Consider the following 24,670-nt stretch of genomic DNA (forward strand, 5'->3'; position numbering starts at 1 on the left):
TAATGAGGTTTATGATACCAATTCAAGAAAGAAAAGTCTGACTTAAAAGATTCTTTCAAACTTGTATGATTTTTAGGTCTTCACTAAACTTGTTGAAGGTCTTGATGCCTCCTCCACTGGTAAAACTCCTGCAATCCTAAATCACTGAATAAATCGAAGATCTGACCCGTTTCACAGCCTAGCTCTTAAAGTGTTTCACATAGAATTTGGTTAAGGATCATTTCTTGTAAATGTTTTAATGAACCAGAAAGTGAGAGAAGAACAGTTTGGCTAGAAATGTTAATGAAACATAAAGTCTCCCCGTCAGCCATTTTGGAGCTTTGAGGAGGCCACACCGTGTACACAAGTTAGCTAAAAGGCTCGACTCAGGATTCCAGTGATGGGTTAGTCAGATGCTTGATTTTTGATTGCTTTATTTATGCAGGTTAGAAGCTTAGCTTTACATTTTTGTTGCATGTGGCACTATAAAAAAAACTGACATTTTAGAGGAACAAAGGAAAGCGGGCATGTAAGCTTATGCTGCCTCATTTACAGAGGGGTGTGCGAGTGCTGTTGCAGAACGCTGTTGATCCAGTCCCGGTAAGCCGCCACACTGGTGTACACGTTGGGAAGGTTTGGATACTCGCACCCTCGTATGCTGTTGAAAGACACAATCCCCATGGCTTTGTTGTTGCATATCAGTGGACCACCGGAGTCTCCCTGAAAGACACAAAGCATCTTGTCACTCTCATGGACACAACAAAAAATAAACTGACATGTTACTGTCTGGCTTACAAAGTGGATGAGTATAAAAAGCAAATATAATTTTGAATATGGTGCCCCTAAAGGTCAGACCTGCTGATTTCTGAAATCTTATTATTGTGTGCCTTTCAAGGTGACTGCTCTTTGTAGTGAAGCCCCATCTTTTTAAATAAAAACAGTGTGCTCAGACTTGGAGGGATGTAGGTGTGAGTGGTAGCGTGGCGGAGCAGCTCTGGGGTGCTGGTGGGCTGTTGGCATTCATGAGACCAAACATATGTCATTTTGACATCACTTCAAGAATCTTGCTTTTTGAAGTATTTTTTTCTTTGCAAGCAACCGTGGACATTAAACAGGACACTCATGGTACCCCCCTTTTCTGCTTATCTTGTCTCTTTTATTTAAACGATTTTAGCACACACAGCAAAATGTGACAAAAATGAAGGGCTCTGAGTGTAAGTAAGAAGTAAGAATGTAAGTAATCCTGGCAACACTGAACTGAGAGCGTGAAAGCACTTGGGTTGGATGCCAGTCTGTCACAGCACACCACCAACTACCTGGCTGAGTATCTGGAGCTGGAGAAAGATGGTTAGCATGGTCCATAGAGGAAAGAGAAAAGAGGGAAAAAACAGTCAAAGAATTAAACCACAAAGATAAAATAATCAAAGGAATACACTTTGGGTTTTAAATTCAAAATCTTGTAAGGGAGTTCAGCTCATCACTCACCTGACAGAATCCCTTGGTTGTTTTGTAACCACCGGCACAGATGGTCTTCTCAGGAATCATTGCATCCCAGGATTTTTTGCACGTATCCCAATAAATGATGGTGACGTTCACTTCTCTCAACATGTTGCTGCCATTTCCATCAGTCACTGTGTTTCCCCAACCTGCCACCGAACAGAGGTCACCATGCTGGACATCATCATCAGCCTCTGGAATTCCCACAAGCTTCACTTTCTTCTTAAGCTTGGCTTTGCGTGCCAGCTGTAAAAAGCAAGACAAGATATGAGACCTGGTCATTGAGCAGCTCTCTGAAACTTTTAGTTGTTTCATTCCAATAAGCACAAATGGGTGAATGTCTGACTGGCATGAGGCTACTGAGAGCAAAGGAGCGAACTAAATACCAGTGCAATTGTCCAAATGAAAGGGGGCCACACTGGCTAAAGGAAGTGCAGTTACAGACTCAAGTGCAGGGACCTGTAGGCCTTTGCTGGAAGTAATCAAGCGCCTCAGATTTACTCCTAGAGGGGGGTTAGGAGCACATGCTGATACAGCACATTGCTGCACCCACCACGTGACAAACCAACTCAGGATCCCAGATTAGGACCCGAGCGCAGCCATGGAATGGGTGACACCTCAGCACCACTCTAGTTCAGAAGGGATGGAACCAGTGTGAGGAATAGCACTGAAAGTCTGACTAGGACAGTGCTTCTCAATTATTTTCTGTCATGCCCCCCCTAGGAAGAAGAAAACATCTCACGCCCCCCACGCGACTATAAATAGTATCATTTGTCTATAAAATTGTTATAAGTACAAGTATAAGTATAAAAAAGCATGTTCCCCGAGGTCAAACGCGCCGGGGGCCCACTATCTGAGAAGCACTGGACTAGGGTAAGGATGTGTCTGCCCCGGAGTAGGACATTAGAAGTACTTGGCAAGCATTTTATAAATTGCTAACATGGTTTAAAAGTCGAGAGTGCCTGAAGCTGACATTTTATAAAAGGTAAATGTGTACGGCTTCTACACAGATATTACAGCTATATTACATTCCATGTCATCATGGCATTAATTCCATGACTAGCTCATAAACATTTATTGTACTTTTTTGGGGAATTAATAACAGACCTTCCCTTACTTCCATATGGGATATTAAACAGTAGCCTTTGTCCTGTAACAAGACATGTTCAGGGCCATTCTGTAAATGGCACCCCAGCACCCCCTTCACTTTGAGTGGAATCATCACTGCCAGACCTGGGGCCTCATGCATAACTCCGTGCATAGAATTCACACTAAAACATGGCGTACGGACAAAAGCGGAAATGTTCGTACCCACAAAAAAATCCAGATGCATAAATCTGTGCGAACATCAACTTCCACGTTCTTCCGCTACATAAATTCCGGTCAGCATGAAAAGTAACGCATGTGCACGCGCCTGCTGTCCCACCCAAACTCCTCCCAGAATTACACCTCTTTGAATATGCAAATCAATATAAATAGCCCTTAACCTCAGCGTTCTGTGAAAAGACAATGGCAAGAACACGGGGGGGAAAAAAAGAAGAATTTCAGTGAATACCAAGTGGAGGCAAAGAAAAACGGACTCTTTGTTGGTTTAAACAGTGGTATAAACAATAAAAGGAAGTTGATCGAGTGACATAGAGTGTTGGAGAAACTCGAAAGCTCAAATTCACAAAGTCGCACTGTGCCCTAAATAAAAAAAGAAGTTGTCAGATATCAAAGTCGCCGTGTAAAGGCGAGTCTTAGCCCACCGTCTGAGTGTAGAATAGAAGTGTATTAGGGTACAGAGAAAAAAAAATAGGCACACAGTAGGAACAAAGTGCGAAATGTCAACTTTAATCTCTAAATTTCCACTTTAATCACATAGTTTGTTTTGTCATCAAAGTAGAACGCCATAAACTTCATCTTAAAATAGTTTAATTTACTAGTTTCTCAGATCCCATCGTAACTAAAGTAGAATGTTAAATGTTTCTTTCTGTGTGTTCTTTTATGTGCTCTATGTGTGTAAATCACTACGTGCTTCTTAAACGGGCTTTCTCTTCCGCGGACAGTACACAGAATACATTACATTCGTGATATTACAGCTCTCTGAACAATTTTAAACTGCCACATACTTGGGGGTTAATGCACCCCGGACGACAGATACTTTTTGCTGCACTTTTTAAGTTAAGGTCACAAGTCACAAAGAAAATGTGAAATTTTAATGGAACACATTTTTTTTCATGCAAAGAGCATCACAATTACTGCAGCATTGATCATTTTACACTGCCAATGAACTGCAAAAACTTTTTAAAAACTACTGCAACAATCAGTTATTATATGTACAAGGTGCAACTGACGCCATTGATGAAATTCAGTAAATCACTGAGCCAAAATGGCTGCATGCAAGCACACACAGGTAAGCACTGATGCCTGCAGGATAGTCTAGTGTAGCAGCTGAATCCCAGGGACAGTGATGCTGCAGTACTGCAGGGGGTGGCAGTGGTCATGAGCTGACTGCTCAGCAAATATATGGCACTGACCGATCAGCTCCAGCGTGCTGGCAAATTGCATTGGGAACCGACTATAGCCAATTTGGGCATTTTAAGGGTTAAGATGTATACTGTACTTGATATCATTCTCATAATGATAGGAGTTAAAACATGCATTAAACATGGGGACACGGTGGAGCAGTACTAGCGATGAGCTGGCGCCATGTCTATAGATTGTTCCTGCCTCCCGCAAGATGCTTGCTGCGCCGTGCGTGACTTTCGATGAAATAATTTACTGCAGCAGTACTGTCGCTCTCAAATGTACTAGCCTCCTATTCCTGTCCTTCCTTTTCTTTCCCCAAATAATCAATTGCCACACGATCAGCTCTGTAATAGATGTTAAGCCATCTGTAAGCTTAGAATGCCTATTCTCCAAAACTTTTATTAAACATTGAAATACTGTATCTTCGTAGTACATGTTTCTGTTTCATTATTCCATCCATTTATCCATCCAGTGTTGCGTCAGTCCCAGCAAGAGCGAGGCAGGAACAATCCCACCATGTCCTCACATGTTTAATTATTAACAATATACATTATTTTAATTAAGTTTAAAACTTATCTGCATAATGTAATAAACATGCTTTACTGCATTTCATCTTTAAAATGATATCAAAAGCTCCAAGAAGATAGCGTTTGGAAATCTAAATCGACTTAGAAGCCAGTTGTCATCATATGTAAATACGCACTTTGCGGTGAGGTGATTGTACTTATAAGTACAAACAGTTCTACAAGGAGTAGTTGATGGACTGATTGAGTGCGTTTAGAGCACTTGGGATGAAACTGTTTCTGAACTGTGAGGTCCTTATGAAAGGCTCTGAAGCATTTGTCATGTGGGAACAATTCAAATTGATTGCGCGCATGGTTGAGACAGTGTTTGCTTGATGCTGTATACCGATCAGCTGCTGTACAGCTGTGATTCCACACTCAGATACAGTGGTTTAAATACTCAGTAGTGCAGTGGGAATAACAACACTAAAGCAGTGATGGTATTTACAATAATTTGGCCATTCAGTTCACCATTATATGGTTACGGTTTGATTACAATGAGATGCCATAAAATAATAAACGATATACGGTTAATTTCAGAGCATTTGATAAAACCGAGTCAGGGATGTGAATCCAAAAACTAAAGGGAAACCACACACGCTGGGTGCCGCCAGTTTGGAAAACCGAGCAGAGAACTTGTGTATGCTATAGTTTAAGCTAGCATGAAAATCTGCGTGGCTTTACGCCAAGTTTAGGTTTTATACATCGCGATTTGAGTGTGGAAACAGGAGTACGCAACATTTTTGTGTGCCCCTGGACATTGGAACCTAAAGACACAAAAGAGAAGGCCCAACTAGACAGAGCAAAATATGGAGGGTTTGGATTTATAATTGAGAATGTCGAGGGGGGCGATTGATTTCTTACAGTAATGTCTATTCTCAAGATGGTCTCAGACAAGAACTAGAGCTTGCGAGGTGCCATTTCAGAAAACACTTAGGAATTAGGATGTCATAAAAGATTTTATTTATATTTAAAAGTTCTCAAAATAAAATTTGTCACCTAATCAAATTAGTTTAACTCTATTGAAAACCTGTAACTCTATTTAAACGGCACCGTATCTTGCGATGAAGGAAATAATTTAGGTACAAATCTTACCAAGGTAGCTCTAAAATAGGGTTGCCAGGCATCCCTATTTGATCGGACTGTCCCAAATTCGAAAGATAAATCCTGAGTCCCTCATTGCCTCTGAAAATCCCAACTGAACAAAAATTGTATGTTGAAAAAAAAAATCTTAATTGAATTTTACGTTAAATATCTCGTTAAAGAGGCTCGTTAAATTTTTGTAGACAGCCTTGCCTACCACTCTGTATGAATAAAATCTGTAACTGTCAACTGAATCCGAGTGCTTGAAACGTGTGTGCCTCTGTACGTCATGTGCTTGTGAGTTTCTCGTGCTTATCATGGCTGCTCGTGTGTAATTAGCTTTGAAGGTGAAGTGATGCTGATAAAAACTGACTAAGAAGGTAGGTCATATTTGCATGCTATTAACATAAAACATCTTACTGTACTTCTGTGACTATTTTATATATGTTCTCTTCTGTATATGTATACTTGTATGTTTAAATCATACATCTAAAATTATAATTTAATTAAAAAGATCTATTTTTTGTCTTCCTTAGTATCGTTTTTTTTTTTGGTTGCTTGATGCAGAGGCTATTTGTGATGGTGTCAGGTTCAAGAGGCTTCCGAAGGTAAGGAAGTGTGGAGCCGACCTGCACCATCGATAGTCATGACCGGGATGATCTTGGCAGAGAAGGACAAACTCACAAAGCAAGGGGATGGTAAAAGAGTTCTAAGTGCCTTTATTAAAACAGTCAAACAAAACAGTGTTCAAACAGTGCAGTGTGAAGTCTTCAATAAGTAAATAATCCAATCAAATAGTGTTCTGTGGAGGTTAAAATCCAATAAATAGAAAAGCTATTAAAACATAGCAGGAAATTGTCTTTAAAAATATGATCACTCCTTTTAAACAGCCCCCTCCTTAACTTTTCCTACCCAGACCTTGCAGCCAAGGAGCCAGCTATCTGACAGGCGCCTAACATCCTTCTAGGGGTCCAGGTCCTTGCCCCTCTATGGCTCTAACAGGGTGCCCAGTGTGGACCCAAGAGTTGGATCCCCAAAGGCTATGGTGCTAACAATGGGGCTCCCAGTCTGAGCCTTGCCGACTCCTGCAGCCTTCCCAGACTTCTGCGGAGAGCCACCTCTCAAACCTAATTCTCTCAGCAGGAGCAGTCCTCCACGACAGCCCCCTGGGCGATGGCCACTGACCCCCTGGAGGGGCTCTTCTCACAGCAAGCCTGCCTCCTGCTTTGCTCTCTCTCCCTCTTGCTCATACCTAAATCAATCGATCAATCTTTCTTTCTTTCTTTATTTCTTTCTTTCTTTCTTTCTTTCTTTCTTTCTTTCTTTCTGATTGCCGCCACTCGTCAATAATGAGACAATCAGACCCTCCGCACGCATTAGTAGCCCCTAGTGCTAGTGCGTCCATTATTTATTTATTTTAAATCGCCGCAGCTCCACAGACTACACGCCCCACTGTCCAGATCTGTCATTTTGGAAATCTGGCAACCCTGCTCCAAAAACATCTACATTTCACACATGCTACAGACATGAACTGACAAGCTTAATGTCATGACAGAATTCAATGAACTGAAGTATAATGATTATTCTTAAACATTTTCCTATGATCCATGACCCAATAGAGATCTCCTTAATATGTTTTTGGTTTCTCCTAGACAGCAATAAGATCAGAAAGAAATAAACTGGAGACGTGTTCTTTTGTCTCCTGCTTCTCAGAGTTTTCACCTTAGACAAAATTCCCCAGGTATTCTCACAAGGGTATCCTCTTGAGCTTAAGCAGACATTTCAGCAAAGTCACATGATGGGCTCAAATTTTATAAGTTGTTTCTTGCCTTACAGTATTTTTACTGTAATTACAAAACTGTTCTCCTTGTTTATGATTAATACTATTAGTTGCTCTAATTTATATTGCGGCGCTCCGATGAGATCATACTCATGCTAGAAGAAAAGGCAGGCAGTGTGGCATAGTGGGTAAGACTCTGGACCTGAAACCCCGTAATTAATTGTAGGTTCAGATCCCACTACTGACACCTGTGTGACCACAAGAACGTCACCTCACCTCCCTGTGCTCCAAATGAAAAAAAATAGAAGAAATGTAACAGATTGTATCTCAAATATTGTGAGTCACATTGGATGAAGACCTCAGTTCTATGATAATAAAGTCATGAAAGAGACTAAAACAAGAAAGACTAGGAAGAGAACTCACAAAGTAGCACATTTTTCAAACCAAACTCTCAATTTTGACTCCTTTTATCTCAGTTCTATTTCATGTCTCCTTTTGTCTTAAGCTATTTCTCCTAAAGGAATTTTAGGAGAAACATCTGAGACAAAGTTAATTCTGAAATGAAACATAACCGAGAATGTCTTTGACGTCTCATCAGCCACTACAATATTCTTATGGGTGGGTGTGTGGTTTTTTTTAGCAGGTATTTTCTTCCCACATTCCAAACCAAAACCATGTGGGGTTAGTTTATGGAGTTACTCTGAAGTTGCACGTTGTGTGTATTTAAACCAACACCTTTAATGGAAGTTTCAGCTGAATTCAGTGTGCAGTCGCAGATCACAAACTACTTGCCTTCAGCAGCATGATGTCGTTTACCAGGCTGTTGGAGTTGAAGTCGGGGTGAGGAATCATCTTTTCTGCTTGGATTAATTGCCATGAGGTCTCCCTTTTGGACATGTCGTGAGCTCCAAGAACCACAGTAATGGACCTGTGAATGACAGGACACGTTAGATGGCATTAGAGCTTTAATAATGAGCTAAACCCACCTGTACGTCTAAAATCAGTCTATCGTGTTTAATACAAATCATTTTACTCATATTATATCATTAGGCTCAGGCTTACAGACACTACAGAGGCTGTGAAGTTGGGGGGTAGGGGGGGGGCCGCTGAACCATAGAATGCACACAGAGTGATTCTAACATGAAAACTCCCCTGCAGGAGACCCTCTCTTGGAGTACTTTTAGACGACACAGACTCAGTCCACCATGATGTGCTAAGGAGTGCCACTAGGGAGTGTTCTCTGCCCACTGCTTTCAGGCAATTCAAAGCATTCTGCCCAAAGTACTTGTTAAGTTTATTTTTATGTATTTATTTACTGATTGATTGAGTGGCTGTATTATTTGTCTAGTGACTCTGTATCCTTGATTTTTTATATTTCTGCTTCTGCATGCATGTGAATTTCCCCTTGGCCTTAATACAGTCTATCAAACCTAATCTTATCTAATTTAACCAAGGCCAGGCTCTGCAGGAAGAGATGAAAGGGGTCCCTGGGGGCTCATGGCCACATGTTACCGATCTGTAATGGCTTCAGAACAGGTCCACTTAGTGACTAATGACTGCTAATCATTATTTAGCTGATGACATACATGGGTGGATACAATAATAGAAGCACTGCATGAATAGGAAGTACTCAGTGGGAGTATGGAAGGCAACTAACAGAGATCCAGAGAAGCCAAAGAGTCGGTGGAGACATCCATCCATTTTCCAACCCGCTGAATCCAAATACAGGGTCACGGGGGTCTGCTGGAGCCAATCCCAGCCAACACAGGGCACAAGGCAGGAACCAATCCTGGGCAGGACACACACAAACACCAAGCACACACTTAGGACAATTTGGAATCGCCAATCCACCTAACCTGCATGTCTTTGGATTGTGGGAGAAAACTGGAGTGCCCGGAGGAAATCCACGCAGACATGGGGAGAACATGCAAATTCCACACAGGGAGGACCCAGGAAGCGAACCCAGGTCTCCTAACTGCGAGGCAGCGGCACTACCACTGTGACATTTTGTCGCAAAATTTGCAAAATTCTTTCATGTGTTAATAATGACTGTATATGATAAACATGGACAACCTGCATTGGCAAACAGTCGACGCTCACCAATAGGGATAGATGGGCACCTCACAGCATTGTTACTAAATGCCACAAAACTACCACCTCAAAGTGATCACAGAACTGAGTAAAGTCCTGTGTGTCCCAGTCTCAAGAAAAACTGGACGTCATGAGCATCACAGAGCTGAAATTGATGGCCATGCCGTGCCCAGCACACAAAAATATGTACCCCGGTGTAAGGAGCGCAAAACCAGGACCCCTGAGCAATGGGAGAGACCCCATAATGTGATGAATTGTCTTTCACAGATTGTAACTGTATACCTACTAGGCAGATGCTGCCATTAGTAATTCGGTAAAACAATTTTCACTATCACATAGTGGGACTAAACGCACTTGTACCCCACTTCAAGACACCCCAACATACTAATCAAATCACAGAACACCAATCACCAACATTTTATATTGTTGTCGTTCACTTTCAGTGCCACAGTTTTACAGACATAAGCATTTAGTTATACAGAGTGAGCACATCGAGATGAACCCAGTGGTCCAGTGGGTCAGTGGTGGGATGACACAGAGGACATTGTGATTCTAGTCTGCAGTGCCTATTTTGTAATGAAATCAAAAGCTGCGTGGTGCTTTTAAAGAGCTGGCAAATCACTGAGAGGAAAGGATCAGAAAAAGAGAGATAGTATGGCATAAATCAGAGCCCCTTAGCTTTAAATTAGTGCCAACATCCATGGTCTGTTGAAAATCCTTTTCTTGCTTTTCTTTCCATTTTGACCCCACAGCTGCCAGCCGCCATAGCATGGAATTCTAGACTGACAGCTTCACCCAATCTTGAACATTAGGTGTTTTAATTCAACTGTCCACTTCTGTTTCCTCTTTCCACCCCATCACTACCTTCACCTTCTTGCAGTAAGGATCTATGGACGTACTCGCCATTGCAGTGTGCTGCCGTCAAGATGAAATCTGGCTTAATAAGAAATCCTCCACATGCACCATTGCCATCTTCCATCTCAATGCTCAGGTAGGCCATGTAGGGTCGACTGTGCGGTGTGGCCTCACGTCCATCAATTATCTGGACCTCAGAAGCTCCTACGATGGAAGGAAAGAACCATGTGTTAAGGCCATGACGCTTGGGGAAACTTTCAAACACACCCTGCCTGTCCAGAAAGGCAGAATTGGCAGCAGATTGGGCTTAGCATTTCAGTTTGATATACAAGCGCAATACAAAGGACAACACGTAGTGTCTGAACAGGCTAATGGCTGCAGAGAATGAATCTACAGCACAAGAAGGGAAAGCAAATCTGTGCCCTGGGACTGAGGTAATTTCTTGGGTACACTGACAGCAAAGTGGTGCAGATGGTAAGTCAAGACTACCATACTAGTCTTACCATACATGACAGGAGACAATAAAGGTAAGTTAAACAGAAAGATGCTTTTCTCCTACTCACTGAGAAAGAAACTCTCACCAATAAAGGCCTGTAATTGTTACTGACAGCCCCACCGACTTGTATCTCCACTAGCATGGCAGCCTCTCTTGAGGGCTTTCAGAGGCACATACAGGGCCGGAGCGACCATGATAAGGATTCTTCAGTCTGTGTGGCCCAAACTCTTGTAAATGGCACAGATAAAAAAAACAATGTCATTGTCCTCCAGGCCCAACAATTACAGTGTCCATAATATCTGGGACAAAGACTCATGCTTCTTTTCGATTTACATGCTTCCATTAGGTCAGATTATCTTAAGGCATAACGTGAGCTACCATAGTTATGCTGATGACACACAGCTGTATTTATCAATAGCACCTGACGACCCCAACACTCTTGATTCACTGACACAATGTCTTACTTGTCTTTCTAAATGGATGAGTAGTAATTTTTTCAAACAAAATAAAGAGAAAACAGAAATTTTAGTGATTGGCAATAATGTATATAATGAGGTTATTAGAAAGAAACTTGATGCATTAGGATTAAAAGTCAAGATGGAGGTAAAAAGCTTAGAGGTAATTGTTGACTGTAATCTGAATTTTAAATCGCATATTAATCAGATCACTAGGACAGCATTTTTTTCACTTAAGAAAAATAGCTAAAGTTAGACCTCTTATATCACTGAAAGATGCTGAGAAATTAGTTCACGTGTTTGTTTTCAGTCAACTAGATTACTGTAACGCACTCCTCTCAGGACCACCCAAAAAAGACATCAATCGTTTGCAACGAGTGCAGAATGCAGCTGCTAGAATCTTAACTAGGAGAAGAAAATACGAGCACATCTCTCCAGTTTTGATGTCACTACACTGGTTACCTGTGTCATTTGGAATTGACTTTAAAATACTGCTTATGGTTTACAAAGCCTTAAATAATCTCACTCCATCTTATATTTCAGAATGTCTTACACTTTACACTCCAAATCATAACCTTAGATCTTCAAATGATTGTCTATTTAGAATTCCAAGAGCTAAACTTAAAAGAAGTGGTGAGGCGGCCTTCTGCTGTTCTGCACCTAAAATGTGGAATAGCTTGCCAATAGGAATCTGCTAGGCTAATATGGTGGAGCACTTTTAAAAACAGCTGAAAACACATTACTTTAACATGGCTTTCTCATAGCTTCATCTTAGTCTAATTCTGATGCTGTGTATGTTCAATTAATTACCATTACTATTCATGGTGGCTCCAAAATCCATACTAACCCCTACTTTCTCTTCTGTTCTTTTTCCGGTTTTCTGTGTTGGCGATCTGCGCCACCACCACCTGATCAAAGCACCGTGATGTCCCTACATCAATGGATTAAAGGCCAGAAGTCCACATGACCATCATCGTCAAGTTCTTCCATGAGACCGCTGAATACAATGAGGACTGATTGAGGTCATTGATGTTAGGTAGAATGCCTAGAGGGCTGGCCAGGTGGTCTTGTGGCCTCTGAACCCCTGCAGATTTTATTTTTTTCTCTAGCCGTCTTTTTTTTGTTTTTTCTGTTCTCTCTAGCCATTGAACCTTAATTTTATTCTACAGTACAGTATATTAATTACTGTTCCATTATTTTAATTCTTATTTATTTTCTCTTTCTTCATCATTTAATTGATCTACATCATTTGTATGAAATGTGCTATAGAAATAAATGTTGTTGTTGTTCCTTGATTTATCCCGCTCTGCTTCAAACAATTCAGACGTGACCAAAATGCACATCACAGACTTTCATTTTGAGTTATTTGCATGCATTTTGGTCGCACCCTGTAGAAATGGCAACACTTTTTCTTCATGGCCCCCATATTTCAGTGCACCATAATGTTCAGGGCAATTGGCGTCACCGGTGTTTGTGATTCCTCAGGTGGGTTTCATTGCTTCATCAGATACCTTGGCTTGCTTTTCCCCTTTGAAGTCAGTAGTTGCCATTGCTCATCATGAGAAGAAGCGCAGTGCTAATGAAAGTTAAATAAGCCATTATGAGGCTGAAAAACAAGAATAAAATCATTAGAGACCTCAGTAAAACCTCTGGAAGACTGACTCAACTGTCCTGAATATCATTAAGAATGATGCACTGGTGAGCTCAGCAATCACAAAGAGTCTGGTAGGCCAAGGAAGATCACCACTGTGATGACAGAAGAATCCTCACTGGGGTAAAGAAAAAGCCCCAAACGCCTGTCTGACTGACTAGAAACAACCGATGTGTGTGTGTCAGAGAGAACTATCAGCTGAAGACTCCATGATCAGAAATACAGAGAACACACACTGCAAGATGCAAACCACAAAAACAGGATGGCCAGATTACAGTTTGTGAAAAAAGGTCTTAAAAGTGCCTGCAGAATTCTGGACAAAGGTCTTGTGGACAAACGAGAGAAAGATGAATCTCTATGAAAGTGATGGCAAGTGTGGAGACAAAAATGAACTGCCCAAGACCCAAAGCAGACCTGTAGAACATGGTGGTGCTGGGGGTGTTATGGCTTGAGTATGAATGGCTGCCACAGGTCCTGGCACATTTCTCTTCATAGATGATGGAACTACTAATGGTAGCAGCACAATGAGTTCTGAGGTGTATAGAAACATCTGATCTGCTTAAGTTCCAGTAATTGCATCCAAACTCATTGAACAGCACTTCACCCTACAACAACATAATGATAAAAAAAATACTGCTAATGCAACACAGGAGTTTGTCACAGCTAAAGGTGAAAAAAATTTAGAATGGCCAAGAAGTTGTCCAATTTAAATCTAATCAGGCAGGCCTTCCATATGTTAAAGAGAAAACTTAAGGAGATAAACGGCCAAAACAAGCAGGAGCTGAAGATGGCTGCATTAGATGCTTGGCAGATCCTCAGGGAAGATCCTCAGCACCTGGTGATGTCTACGAATCCCAGTCTTCAAGAGTCGTTGCATACAAGGACATTTGACAAAGTCCTAAATATGACGGTTTTAACAGACCTGTCATTGCTGTGTCCCAAACATTATGGTGCCCTGAATTGGGCAGGACTGTGTAGAAAAAGTGCTGTCATTTCTACATGCGGTGACAGAAATGTATGTGGATACCCTTAAATGAAAGTCTGCAATGTGCACTTTAATCATGTCTGAAATGTTTGATTTGTAAATTGAAACTGTGGAGCAGGAAGGAAAATCAAAGAAAAATGTGTCTTTGGAGGGCACTGTGATGCTGCTGGCCAAAAACTGTAATAACTACCTGATCACAGCAAGACGCAGCCACTGAAATAAAGAAGTAAGGCGCCCGTGTCTCTGAACGAGATCAGCCAGCACCCTTCACACTGGCTATTCGTTTGTACAGTTTGTTTTGTAGATTAATCCTGAAGCATTTATACTAAAACTTAACAGTCTGATCGTAAATCTGCTGGCAAATGGTCTACTCCAGTGGCCCCCAAATTCAGCCATGGGGAACTCCAATCAATGCCTGAAGGTTTTTGTACCAGTATTTTTCATCATCAGTGCCTCATTCTCAGAGTGAGATGTCCTTTTTATTCTTCTAGTCTAAAATATTATATAGTAAACCTATATTTGTCATTCGTGTGAACCTACTTTGTCGAGGCTCCGACTTTGCTTTAACTATTATGTATTGTTATTTCCACAGCCACCAGCAGATGGTGCACTGATGTCAAAAGAGTCCTGTTTGTAGTGCATTTTTACTTTCTCGTATTCGAAGTACAGTACAGAGAAAGTACTGTAGTCGTCCAAAATTTCGATGTCGAGATTTTGATGAATCTCAATGTTTTAGACTTTCCTGAGTCCGAAAATACCACTTTTGGAATTTATGCCTGTGTGTGTGTATGAGTGTGTAAACACGATAACTTCAGTTCGCTTTCACTTACGTCAACCAAATTTTGCATACAAGTATGAAGTACAACACATAGATTTCTATCAACTTTTGGGCTATTTCAGTTAACTGGAAGTGTTACTTTACCTTTTATTCAGGCAGCTGCAGAATCCGATTTATTCAACTCTACTTTTATAATAATTGTTTAATATACTATTACTTTGATTTGATTTGCTGTTGATGGTTCTTTAATGTCAGCGGTGGGTTGGCACCCTGCCCGGGATTGGATTCCTGCCTTGTGCCCTGTGTTGGCTGGGATTGGCTCCAGCAGACCCCCGTGACCCTGTGTTCGGATTCAGCGGGTTGGAAAATGGATGGATGGATGGTTCTTTAATGTACATAATACAACAATATAATCATTGTCTTGCGGTTTACTCCTCAAATATCCATCCCCATATCTGAGTATACGAGAAAATCTATGGGAGCCCTCTCCCTATTTTTATTTTATTACTAACTTAGTATTATTACTGCAATTTAAATTCTAATTATGGATTTAGATAATATACCTTTCGAGAAGAATTAAAATAAATTAAAAAGTCCTATATCTATAGTCATATATATATAGAGCTTTCGCTGTTTTGCTAATAACATTAACACACTGAGAACTATTAGCTTATCTCAGACAAAAATTCTATTTCAAAGCTGCACTGACTTGTTAGTGTTTGCATATATCCAGTTAAAAGAACTGTTAACAGTCCCCATTATTTACCAGATTTTGGGTGTTCTGATAAGTAATGCCCAGATCAGGTCTTTTCAGATTCTTCCCCCTCTCCATTGGACTGAATTTAAATCATCTGCAGCATTTATGCAAAGCATCCACTTCCTTGGAAGTTTATTGTTATATAATTTTGAATCACAATAGATTTCATTTGTTTTTCTGAGACTGATCTGCTGAAAATGACTCTTAAATGTCAAAGTGAAATCAGATCTCTGCAATGTGGTCTACATTAATTATAAATATGAATTACAAAATAATTATTCACATAAGTATTCATCCCTTTAATACAACACACGAAACCATACAAGGAACAGCCAACTGGTTTTAGAAGTTACAGAATTAGTTCAGTGGAGGTCACCTGTCTGGAGTGTCAACTGATTGTGGTATAAATTCACTTCTGTATCTGGAAGGTCCAACTTTTTGAGTCAGTATGGTGGACTAACCAACACAATGAAAACAAAAGAACACACAGAGCAACTCTGCAAAAAGGTGACTTAAAAGCACAATTGAGGAAATGGAGGCAAGAAAATCTCCAAGTCACTGGAGATCCCTCAAGATCCAGTGGGACAGCTGGAAATCTGATCGAGCAGGCTGTCCACAAAAACTGACTGATCATTCTAGAAGAAGACTAGAGTGGGAGACCACCGAGAGAGCGATGGGAACTCTATAGGAGTTAGAGGCCACATAGGCTGATATCTGGAGAGACTGTGCAGACAGACATCGCTACCCAGGTGCTTCACCAGCCACAACTTTATGGAAGAGTGGCAAAGTGAAAATAAACACACATGAGATGACAGCTAAAGTTAGACAGAAGGCACATGGGGTCACTGAAGTCACCGGAAAGAAGGTTCTATGGTTTGATGAGCTCTTAATTGAGCTTTTTGGAAGTAAAATATGGGGAAAATCCTGGAAGAAAACCTGTTGAAGTCTGCAAAAATGTATGCCTTATGAGAAGAATTGTTCTCCAGCAAGACAACAACCCCAAGCAGAAAGCCAAAGCTACACCAGGATTATCTTACAAACAACAATGTCATTGTCCTGGGGTCAGATTTATAAAATTTGTATAAAATGTAATTATTGTATGTGTCCTCACAGAAAAGGCTTTAATTGTGCACACTCGGCTTTCAATGCAAACGTTGGGATGTAAAAATGAAAACTCGATGGGTGAGTGTGTGTGTATTTATGGCAACTCTGACCGATCACTATAAAGTATTTCACAAAAAATCAAAAATACTCAAGCAGGCAAGTGCAGCCAAAGCAGCTAAATGACGATTCACATATTTAATAATTCATGTCACAGAGCTGTCATTATAATGTGCATTGACATAACAGACATCTTATACCTCAAAGGTGATAATTATGACAATTATGATGCACACATTCAATTGTGGTTCCCTTTAAAGAGGACCAATGCTGCGTATTTTCACTTTCTTCCTTTACATCAGTTTTTATTGGCTACCTGTTGTCAGTCCTAATGATTAGACACCAAAGGGCAGTAAGAACACAGATGTGATTCACTCCCTGCGTACAAAAAGCTCTAAATCTCATGTCCAACAGCCTATTTATAGTCTACTGGTTTGACACAACATGGCTTGTTTGCAGTGCTTGAAGACTATGCAATGGTCATGTACAAAGGAAAAGAGCCTTTGGGACCATTCAGATTTTTTTTACCCATGAAGGATGGCTTATGAGCTAATTTTTTACTTTCACAAGCCCTTCCCTTAGAGCCACAGTCTGTGCTGAGGTAGACCCGGCATTAGAAAGATTGACTGCCTGGAATCAGCCATCACCTGTTCGTATGCAGGTTTTAACAACAGTCAGCTTTCTAGCAGCAGGCACTTACCAGAGGGAACTGGCGGACATGTCAGGAATATCTCAGCCAAGCTTCAGCTACATCATGCCCACTGTGCTGGAAGTGATAAACTGACTGATGAGTTGCTACATTTGGTTTCTGTATAGTTTGGTTGTACAAACCCACTTAAGGGAAATTTGCCTCAGTGTCTGGTTCTCCTAACCACTGCTCTCATTCTGCAGTGAGGACACCAACCGAGAAAGACGCTGTAAGTGGATGGATGACCTGCTGAAGGTACTGTATGTGATGGCTGCTTTGTTGGCAAAGTAATCAGTGGAACCCTCCTTTTCACTCTTTGTACTATTCATTGAAACAACAATCATGTCATCACATTTACCAGATGATAGTGGCTACCCACTCAGTCTCTGGCATGTTACAACTTTCCCAGACCCCCAAGATGCAGAGAAGAGGCACTATGATACCGTGCAGAGTTTACCATAGAACTCCTCAAATGCGATTGGCGGCTGCTGGATTTGTCAGATGAGAGGCTGCTCTACCAGCCAATGATTGTGAATAGCATTATGACTGCATGTGTATGAGGTCATTAGCATAGTCCATGTATGGTTGTTTCAGGTTTGAATCAGGCAGGGCTTGAGGCGTGTTCATGTATGCACATTTAAAAGATAATTGTGATTTATAAAAGGTAAAATGGTAGAAATGTGGATATGCTAGGCTTTATAAAAAAGATTTTTTTTGTGCATGCATTTTCCTGTTTTTTGGCATATGCGTATTTTCACACTTGAATCCACACTAAGCATTGTAAATGAGACCCCTTTAGTGGCAGAGTTAGAGTCCAGGGGCCTCATGTATACACGGTATCCACCAACATGTTGCATACACCCATTTCCATTCACACTTTGAGATGTATAAAAACTAAACTTGCCGTTAAGCTTTGCTCATTTTCACGGTAGCCTCACACTTTACACGCGCAAGTTTCTGCTCAGTTTTATACCCTGCGTTGAAGCCGTGCTGCTGTTTCTATGTGGTCTCCCTTTTTTTCAGATTCATAAAAGTTCATTTATCAAATACAGGAAAATTAATTACATATTGTTTACAAATTTAATTCACTTGATTGTAATCATTCTGTAACAATATAATGGTGCACAGAATGGCCAAACAATTTCAACTACCATAGCTGCTTTAGCATTGTTAGAAGACGTTGCAAATGAAAGAATTAGAAGAGAGAGTGTATTATTCATAGATGATAACAACTGGCTTCTAAGCTATCCTTTTGGAGCTGTGTGCTGAACTGGCACCACCTTTACAAAGGCAGACTTTGAGGAATTGTGCTCTACCTGCTCCTCTGCAAGTTCTGTCCACCTTTGGGTTTTTAGCCACAGGAGCTTTTCAGCGTGAACTTGCTGATTCCTTTTAAGGATACTGAGTCACCTCAAATAGCCATGTAAAGAGCACAGAATCAACCCGTTTTGACACTTGGTGTCAATGCTACACTATACACTGCTTTTTAAATAGAAAGCATTTCCACTCTATTAATGTGCTGCCCTATAGTCAACAGAAAGTGTGTCGCCTTTTGCAAGCATGTAGCGTCCTGCATAATGTGCCACACAATCATGGCTTGCCTGTACCTGAAGAGATGCAGTGTGATGAACCTGACCCTGACCTACCAAATGATCAGCCAAATGGCACAGCATTACAACTTCATTTGAATGTGAGAACAGGTATTCAGATGCATCATTTATCTTTTTTTTACTAATTAATTTAATTTGTGGTCAATATCACAGCCCTTATATTCCTTAGTTCAGTGGTTCTCAACCTGTGGGAACGCCCCCCTAGAGGACGGCGCGAAGTAACAAAAAGGGGGGCGCGAAGATTTGAAAAAAAGAAAACAAGAATCAAAAATATGAAAAAAAATCTGCTGAAACCAAAACAAATTAACTTAAACTACATTCAGATACTAGAACAATAAATACAGTGTTAGATAAATGTCGATAAAAGTTAAGTAGGCATAATAAAATATGCATCTACATTTCAAAAAAATGTTAGGGGGGGCACGATTAAAACTGTTATGAAAACTCGGGTCGCAAATACTTAAAGGTTGAGAAACGCTGCCTTAGTTCATTGGCCATATAGCATCCACTATTGCATTTTGTGACTCCAGAACAGTCTGTCAGCACACAGCCAGATGGTCTCCCAGCGGTTTCTGAGGCAGAGGTATGTGAGCAGCCAGTGTCTGAAGATGTGCTCAGTACAGCAGTAGCTGGAGTCTTATCTTCGGTACTGAAGTCAGCTTTGTAATATTGTTTGAAACAGAATAAACAGATGGTGGACTGTGACTTGCTTTTCACGTCAACTTTGATATCTGACCACTTCTTTTTTATTTCTGGCACTGTGTAACTTTCTGAGCTGGAACTTTCAAGTGTCTCTGCCACACTGTATCACTCAATCAATTTCCTTTTGTTGCTTATACCACTACTTAAGCCAGCAAATAGTATGTTTTACTTTGCATTCTCTGAAATTCTTCTTTTTTACCCCATGTGATTTTGCCATTGTCTTTTGCACAAATACTGAACAGAAAGGGCTAGTTATGTTTATTTGCATATTCAAATATGCAAAATTCTGGGGCTGTAGGCATGTGCATGTGCATTAAATTTTACATTTATTGGGATTTATAAAGGGGAAGTTGGCATACACACAGTTTTCTGCATCTGATTTTGTTGTCCGTGCGCTCATTTCCAGTTGTGTCTGCATGCCATGTTTCAGTGTGATTTCTATGCACGCCATTATACATGAGGCCTCAGATCTCAAGACAACTGAAAATTTGTGGACAGACTTCACAGATCTGTTCACTTACCATCCATCCATCCATTTTCCAACCCGCTGAATCCAAACACAGGGTCACGGGTGTCTGCTGGAGCCAATCCCAGTCAACACAGGGCACAAGGCAGGAACCAATCCAACCCACCGCAGGACGCACACACACCCACACACCAAGCACACGATAGGGACAATTTAGGATCGCCAATCCACCTAACCTGCATGTCTTTGTACTGTGGGAGGAAACCAGAGCACCCGGAGGAAACCCACGCAGACACGGGGAGAACATGCACGAACTCCATTCGGGGAGGACCTGGGAAACAAACTCAGGTCTTCTGACTGTGAGGCAGCAGCACTACCACTGTGCCACCGTGCCACCCTGTTCACTTACCATCCATCCGTGTGAAATCTGAAAGTGCTTGAGCAGGTTTTTGCAAAGAAGGGGAGAACAAATGGCAGGGTCCTGAAGTGCAAAGTTAATGGAGACCTGTATACACTAACTAAAGGCTGTCATGGCTGCCAAAGGCGCATCTACTAAACATGCAGGGGCAGTGTCCTGCTGTGGAAAATCTTCAACTTTTGAACTGTCAACTGTTTATACTAATCCTTAATTATTTTGCCAAATGAACCAGGATGATCTGAATTTACAGTGCTTTAATTACAGGCATTGCAGACCTTTCTTGTACACGCTTCCTGCATTGTATCAGTAATTTATGAATCTGTTCCACTCGGTTTCATTTTCAATTAGCTTATGACCTGGGAATAGGAAACAAATACAAATGCCACAGAGTCTAAATTAATTTAAACTTGGAAATGGATGGATGCCATAGGACTAGGAATTACAGAATCAGATTACAGATTTAGAAAGGAAGGAGTGCGGAGGTACTTAAAAAATCAAACACTTTGATGAGAGTCATTTGTCATCAGGATGAGTTAGCCAATCAAATGTGTGCAATGTCACATATCCCAAAAGCCCACATGTGCATCTTAAAATAAATATGGCTCAGCTGAGGGCCCAAAGATGATGAGGACAGAGGAAGCGACATCAGAGATTGAGACACATTGACCATTTCATCTGGATGTCAGAAAAGGTAATCTGTGAAGAACACCGATAGCTACATCAAAATCCTCCCAGGACAACATCCACTTTTCTAAGACTGTTACACCCAGACTTTGCTATCTGTTTTATTTTCTATTATGCTTTCTTCTATTTGGTATTGTTATACATTAATAAATGCCACAATGCTTTTAAATTTTCTGTACTTTGTCTTTTTATCTATAGTGATTTCAGTAATAATTAGGCACCAAGTGTGGGCAAAACTGACACTTTCTTGCCCACAGGCTTTATTAAGGTTATTGTGGTCTCTCTTCAATAATTAGGATAACTGCGGTAAAAGTAAGACATTGTTTGGTTAGCAAGTGCCATATGACCAGAAGAGTTATGCTTTTATGAGTGTCACGTTGACAGTCGCATGTCAGTTGGAAACTTGTTAAAAGTAAACTTCATACAAACATTAGGAAGTTTTTCTTTGCATAACACTTGAAGTAAGTGACCAAGTAGTGTGGTACATGGCAGGACTTCATGGACTTACAATGTTTTTTTTAAAAGAATTAAGTGGATTTGACTGGGGAGCTTTGTTGGGCCGAATGGCCTGTTCTCGCCCAGATTGTTCTAATGTTTAAATATGTGTTCATGCCGGTGATCGTGAGTCCAAGTGTAGAGAATCCCATGTGGATTATTGTGGAGTGACTGGCACTACCCAGGACTTCAGATCTCTGTATTTGTATGTGTGCACATCTGTGTGTGTGTTAATGTTCAAGGGCATGAGTAAGTTAACCCAATAAACATGCCGAGTAAGTCTCACAAACTTCCCAGTAATGCCTGGTGAATGCTTATGAGATCAATTATTTTGTTATTCATTTAGACAATTTGCTGAGCTCTGTTTTCACTTTGACATTAAAGTGTCTTTTATTGTTGGTCAGTGTCATAAAAGTCAAAATGAATCCACTGCGATTCAATGTTGTATAATAATAAAATGTGAAAACTTCCCAGGATGTTAATATTTTTATTGGCACAGTATGATGGCACTCCAGTCCTGCAAGCACACATTCAACAACTGGGTAAAGATACACACAAAATACAACAGTCCAAAATATTATAATTCTCTAGTTATTTAAAATGCCTGTTGGTCCAAATATACATTCAAAAGCTAACACACTCAAAATTGTTTATTTAATTTTTCAGCAGTTTCTGTAATGGGAAAAAGTAAAAAAAATAATAAAAAAAATCATCAGCCTGGTAAATTTAAAGTCCATTTGCTAAACCCAGATTTCTCCAGCAGAGAGGATAGTGCTACAAGCCCCTCATGACCCTGAATTGGACTAACTTAAAGAATTTCTGACTGAAAGAGTATTTAGATTAAAGTACTGACTCTCTCAGACGCTCTTAAATGGTCCTGTCAGGGCAGCTCACACCTCACTCGGGGTTAGGGTTAGGGTTAGGGTTAGGCTGCCCCATATTTTGCATCTTGAAGCCACACATTCAGAGTTCTCATCTACTACATCACAGTTTTTGTTTATTGTTGTATATTCTTGTTATTGCTGGAGGACTAGAGGAATAAGATTTTCATTGTTCTGAGTACATATGACAATAAAGCTGAAGTTGAGAGTCCAGATCAGTATGCACCTCTGGACTTTACACATCAAAACTGTGCCCATGACAAACCAAAGCTGACAAAAGAGCGGACATGATGAGAAACATCCCTCCAGTTCACGTGTATGTTTAAATGTGAGATATAGTAGTGTATCGCTCATTTTTTTTTAACTAGATCTGCTCCGCTTACGCTTGCTTGACGATTCACCTTTGAATGTGCACAGAGACTTTAACATTCTGTCCAGAGTTTCTTTATAAAGGTAATAAGTACACGCAAGTGAGAATTCTACTATACTCTGTACACCATGACTCTATAAAGGCTTTAGCTGAAATGTACATAATAATGAAAGCAAATGTCGCAAGGTTTTCACTCATTTTGCTCAGAAGGACTTTGCTCAAAGGAACTAAATAACTGCATTCATGTTTTGATATTTATGCTCTACTAGGGGGCTTCTCTCGCCCAACTGCCTGCGCTACACACCGTTGTGAAGAGGGGCTGAACGCACCCCAAGGAGACGCGGGCGCTCCTCCAAACCCCTCTTAAATGGTGATACAAAGAGAAACAAATTCAGTTAATTTTTTTTACCTCCTCTTTGCTCAATCAGCTGCTGGCTGCTGCATAATCTGCATCTCGTGCGGCGCTTGAAATGTTTAAAAGCCTGTACAGCACCTGTCCTTTAGTCTCACTGCCTTGTCTCTCTTCTCCCCCAGACATCCTCAAACACTATGTGATCTCTTTTCACTGTTCCGTTATTTCATTGAGTAATAATTTCTGTTAGTTTGCACTAATGTGATCTTTACTATCATTTTTCTGAGACTTTCGAATTTTCCAACTTCCATTATCTCTAACCTGCTCTGTATGTGTATCGCACCGTTTTTGAATTCTTTACGACGTTCTTCTTTGTCATTTACTCTTTGTCTTTTTCCACCCCCGGGTGCAGTTAAATCTCTTGGCACAAAGTCTAGTGTCGCGGGACGTGAAAGTGTCATTTGTCTTTCTGAGAAGGTCTCGTCTCGTCCCAAGTTTTTTTTATATAAGTCACACCTCAATCATTCGTTCCTCAGAGCCCACCTGAGCTAATTCAGTATCTCATCGAGTTCATGTGCAGCTGTTATCGTGACAACGCGCGAGGGTGCATTTTACCTGCAAGTCCAAGGCAGAGCGCCATGACGGCAGTCCACTGCAGTCCATCCATGGCTTCCTTCTTGTATGGCATGGGTACTCAGAGCTGGTTCAGTTTAATATAGAGGAAGAGCCAGGAAGAGCCATGGCTAGGCAGAGATAAAGGAACATTTTTAACCTACCACAAACCAGGCACTGTACTGTGGGTGAGATTAGAAAGAAAGATATGAATGCTTAAGATTAACGATAAAGATAAAATGCTTGCCCTCAGCAGAAATATCTTCCCAAATTTCTGCCATGCTATGGTCTCTGTTTCGTCCCTTGACTTCTGATAATATGTGTGGAAAACAAACTGCTTACTAAAACTGATTAAAATCAGCGTTCTGCTAGAAGCAGCAGAAAATGGAAGCTGGAGATCAACTGTAATTCTATTTTAAGATGAGCTATCAAGAACAGAGAAGTAGTGGTCATTGAAACTTGAGAATGTTAGACAATTAGAGTTTGAAATAAAAATGAAGGCTATAAAATGAGTGCAGTCTGAAATCCTGACCACTTTGCAATGGCGTCATGGAGAACTCTCTTTTCCTGAAATGTAGGACTGGTAGAACAGAGCAAGAGAGGAGCATATGAGATGGAGGCCAACTCTACCCTTTGACTATGCAGGCTTTTCCGTTTGTTGAATTCGGGTTTTCCTGCAGCGGAGACAGTGCTACAAGCCCCCATGACCCTGAATTGGACTAACGTAAGGAATGACTGACTGAGTGATCA

At 40.8% G+C, this 24,670-nt stretch overlaps 1 protein-coding gene across 1 annotated transcript; it reads right to left on the reverse strand.

Moving 5' to 3' along the window:
* Positions 1 to 396: 396 nt before the first annotated feature.
* On the reverse strand, positions 397 to 24,036 carry LOC120537594 (mast cell protease 1A-like). Its single transcript, XM_039766648.1, has 5 exons — positions 23,924 to 24,036; positions 10,404 to 10,563; positions 8,206 to 8,341; positions 1,465 to 1,722; positions 397 to 699 (listed from the first exon to the last, which is right to left on the reverse strand). The coding sequence occupies exons 1-5, from the start codon at positions 23,994 to 23,996 to the stop codon at positions 529 to 531; spliced, it is 798 nt and encodes a 265-aa protein (XP_039622582.1). The 5' UTR covers positions 23,997 to 24,036; the 3' UTR covers positions 397 to 528.
* Positions 24,037 to 24,670: the final 634 nt, after the last annotated feature.

Source organism: Polypterus senegalus, chromosome 10 (genome assembly GCF_016835505.1).
Source record: "Polypterus senegalus isolate Bchr_013 chromosome 10, ASM1683550v1, whole genome shotgun sequence".
Taxonomy (NCBI): Eukaryota; Metazoa; Chordata; class Cladistia; order Polypteriformes; family Polypteridae; genus Polypterus; species Polypterus senegalus.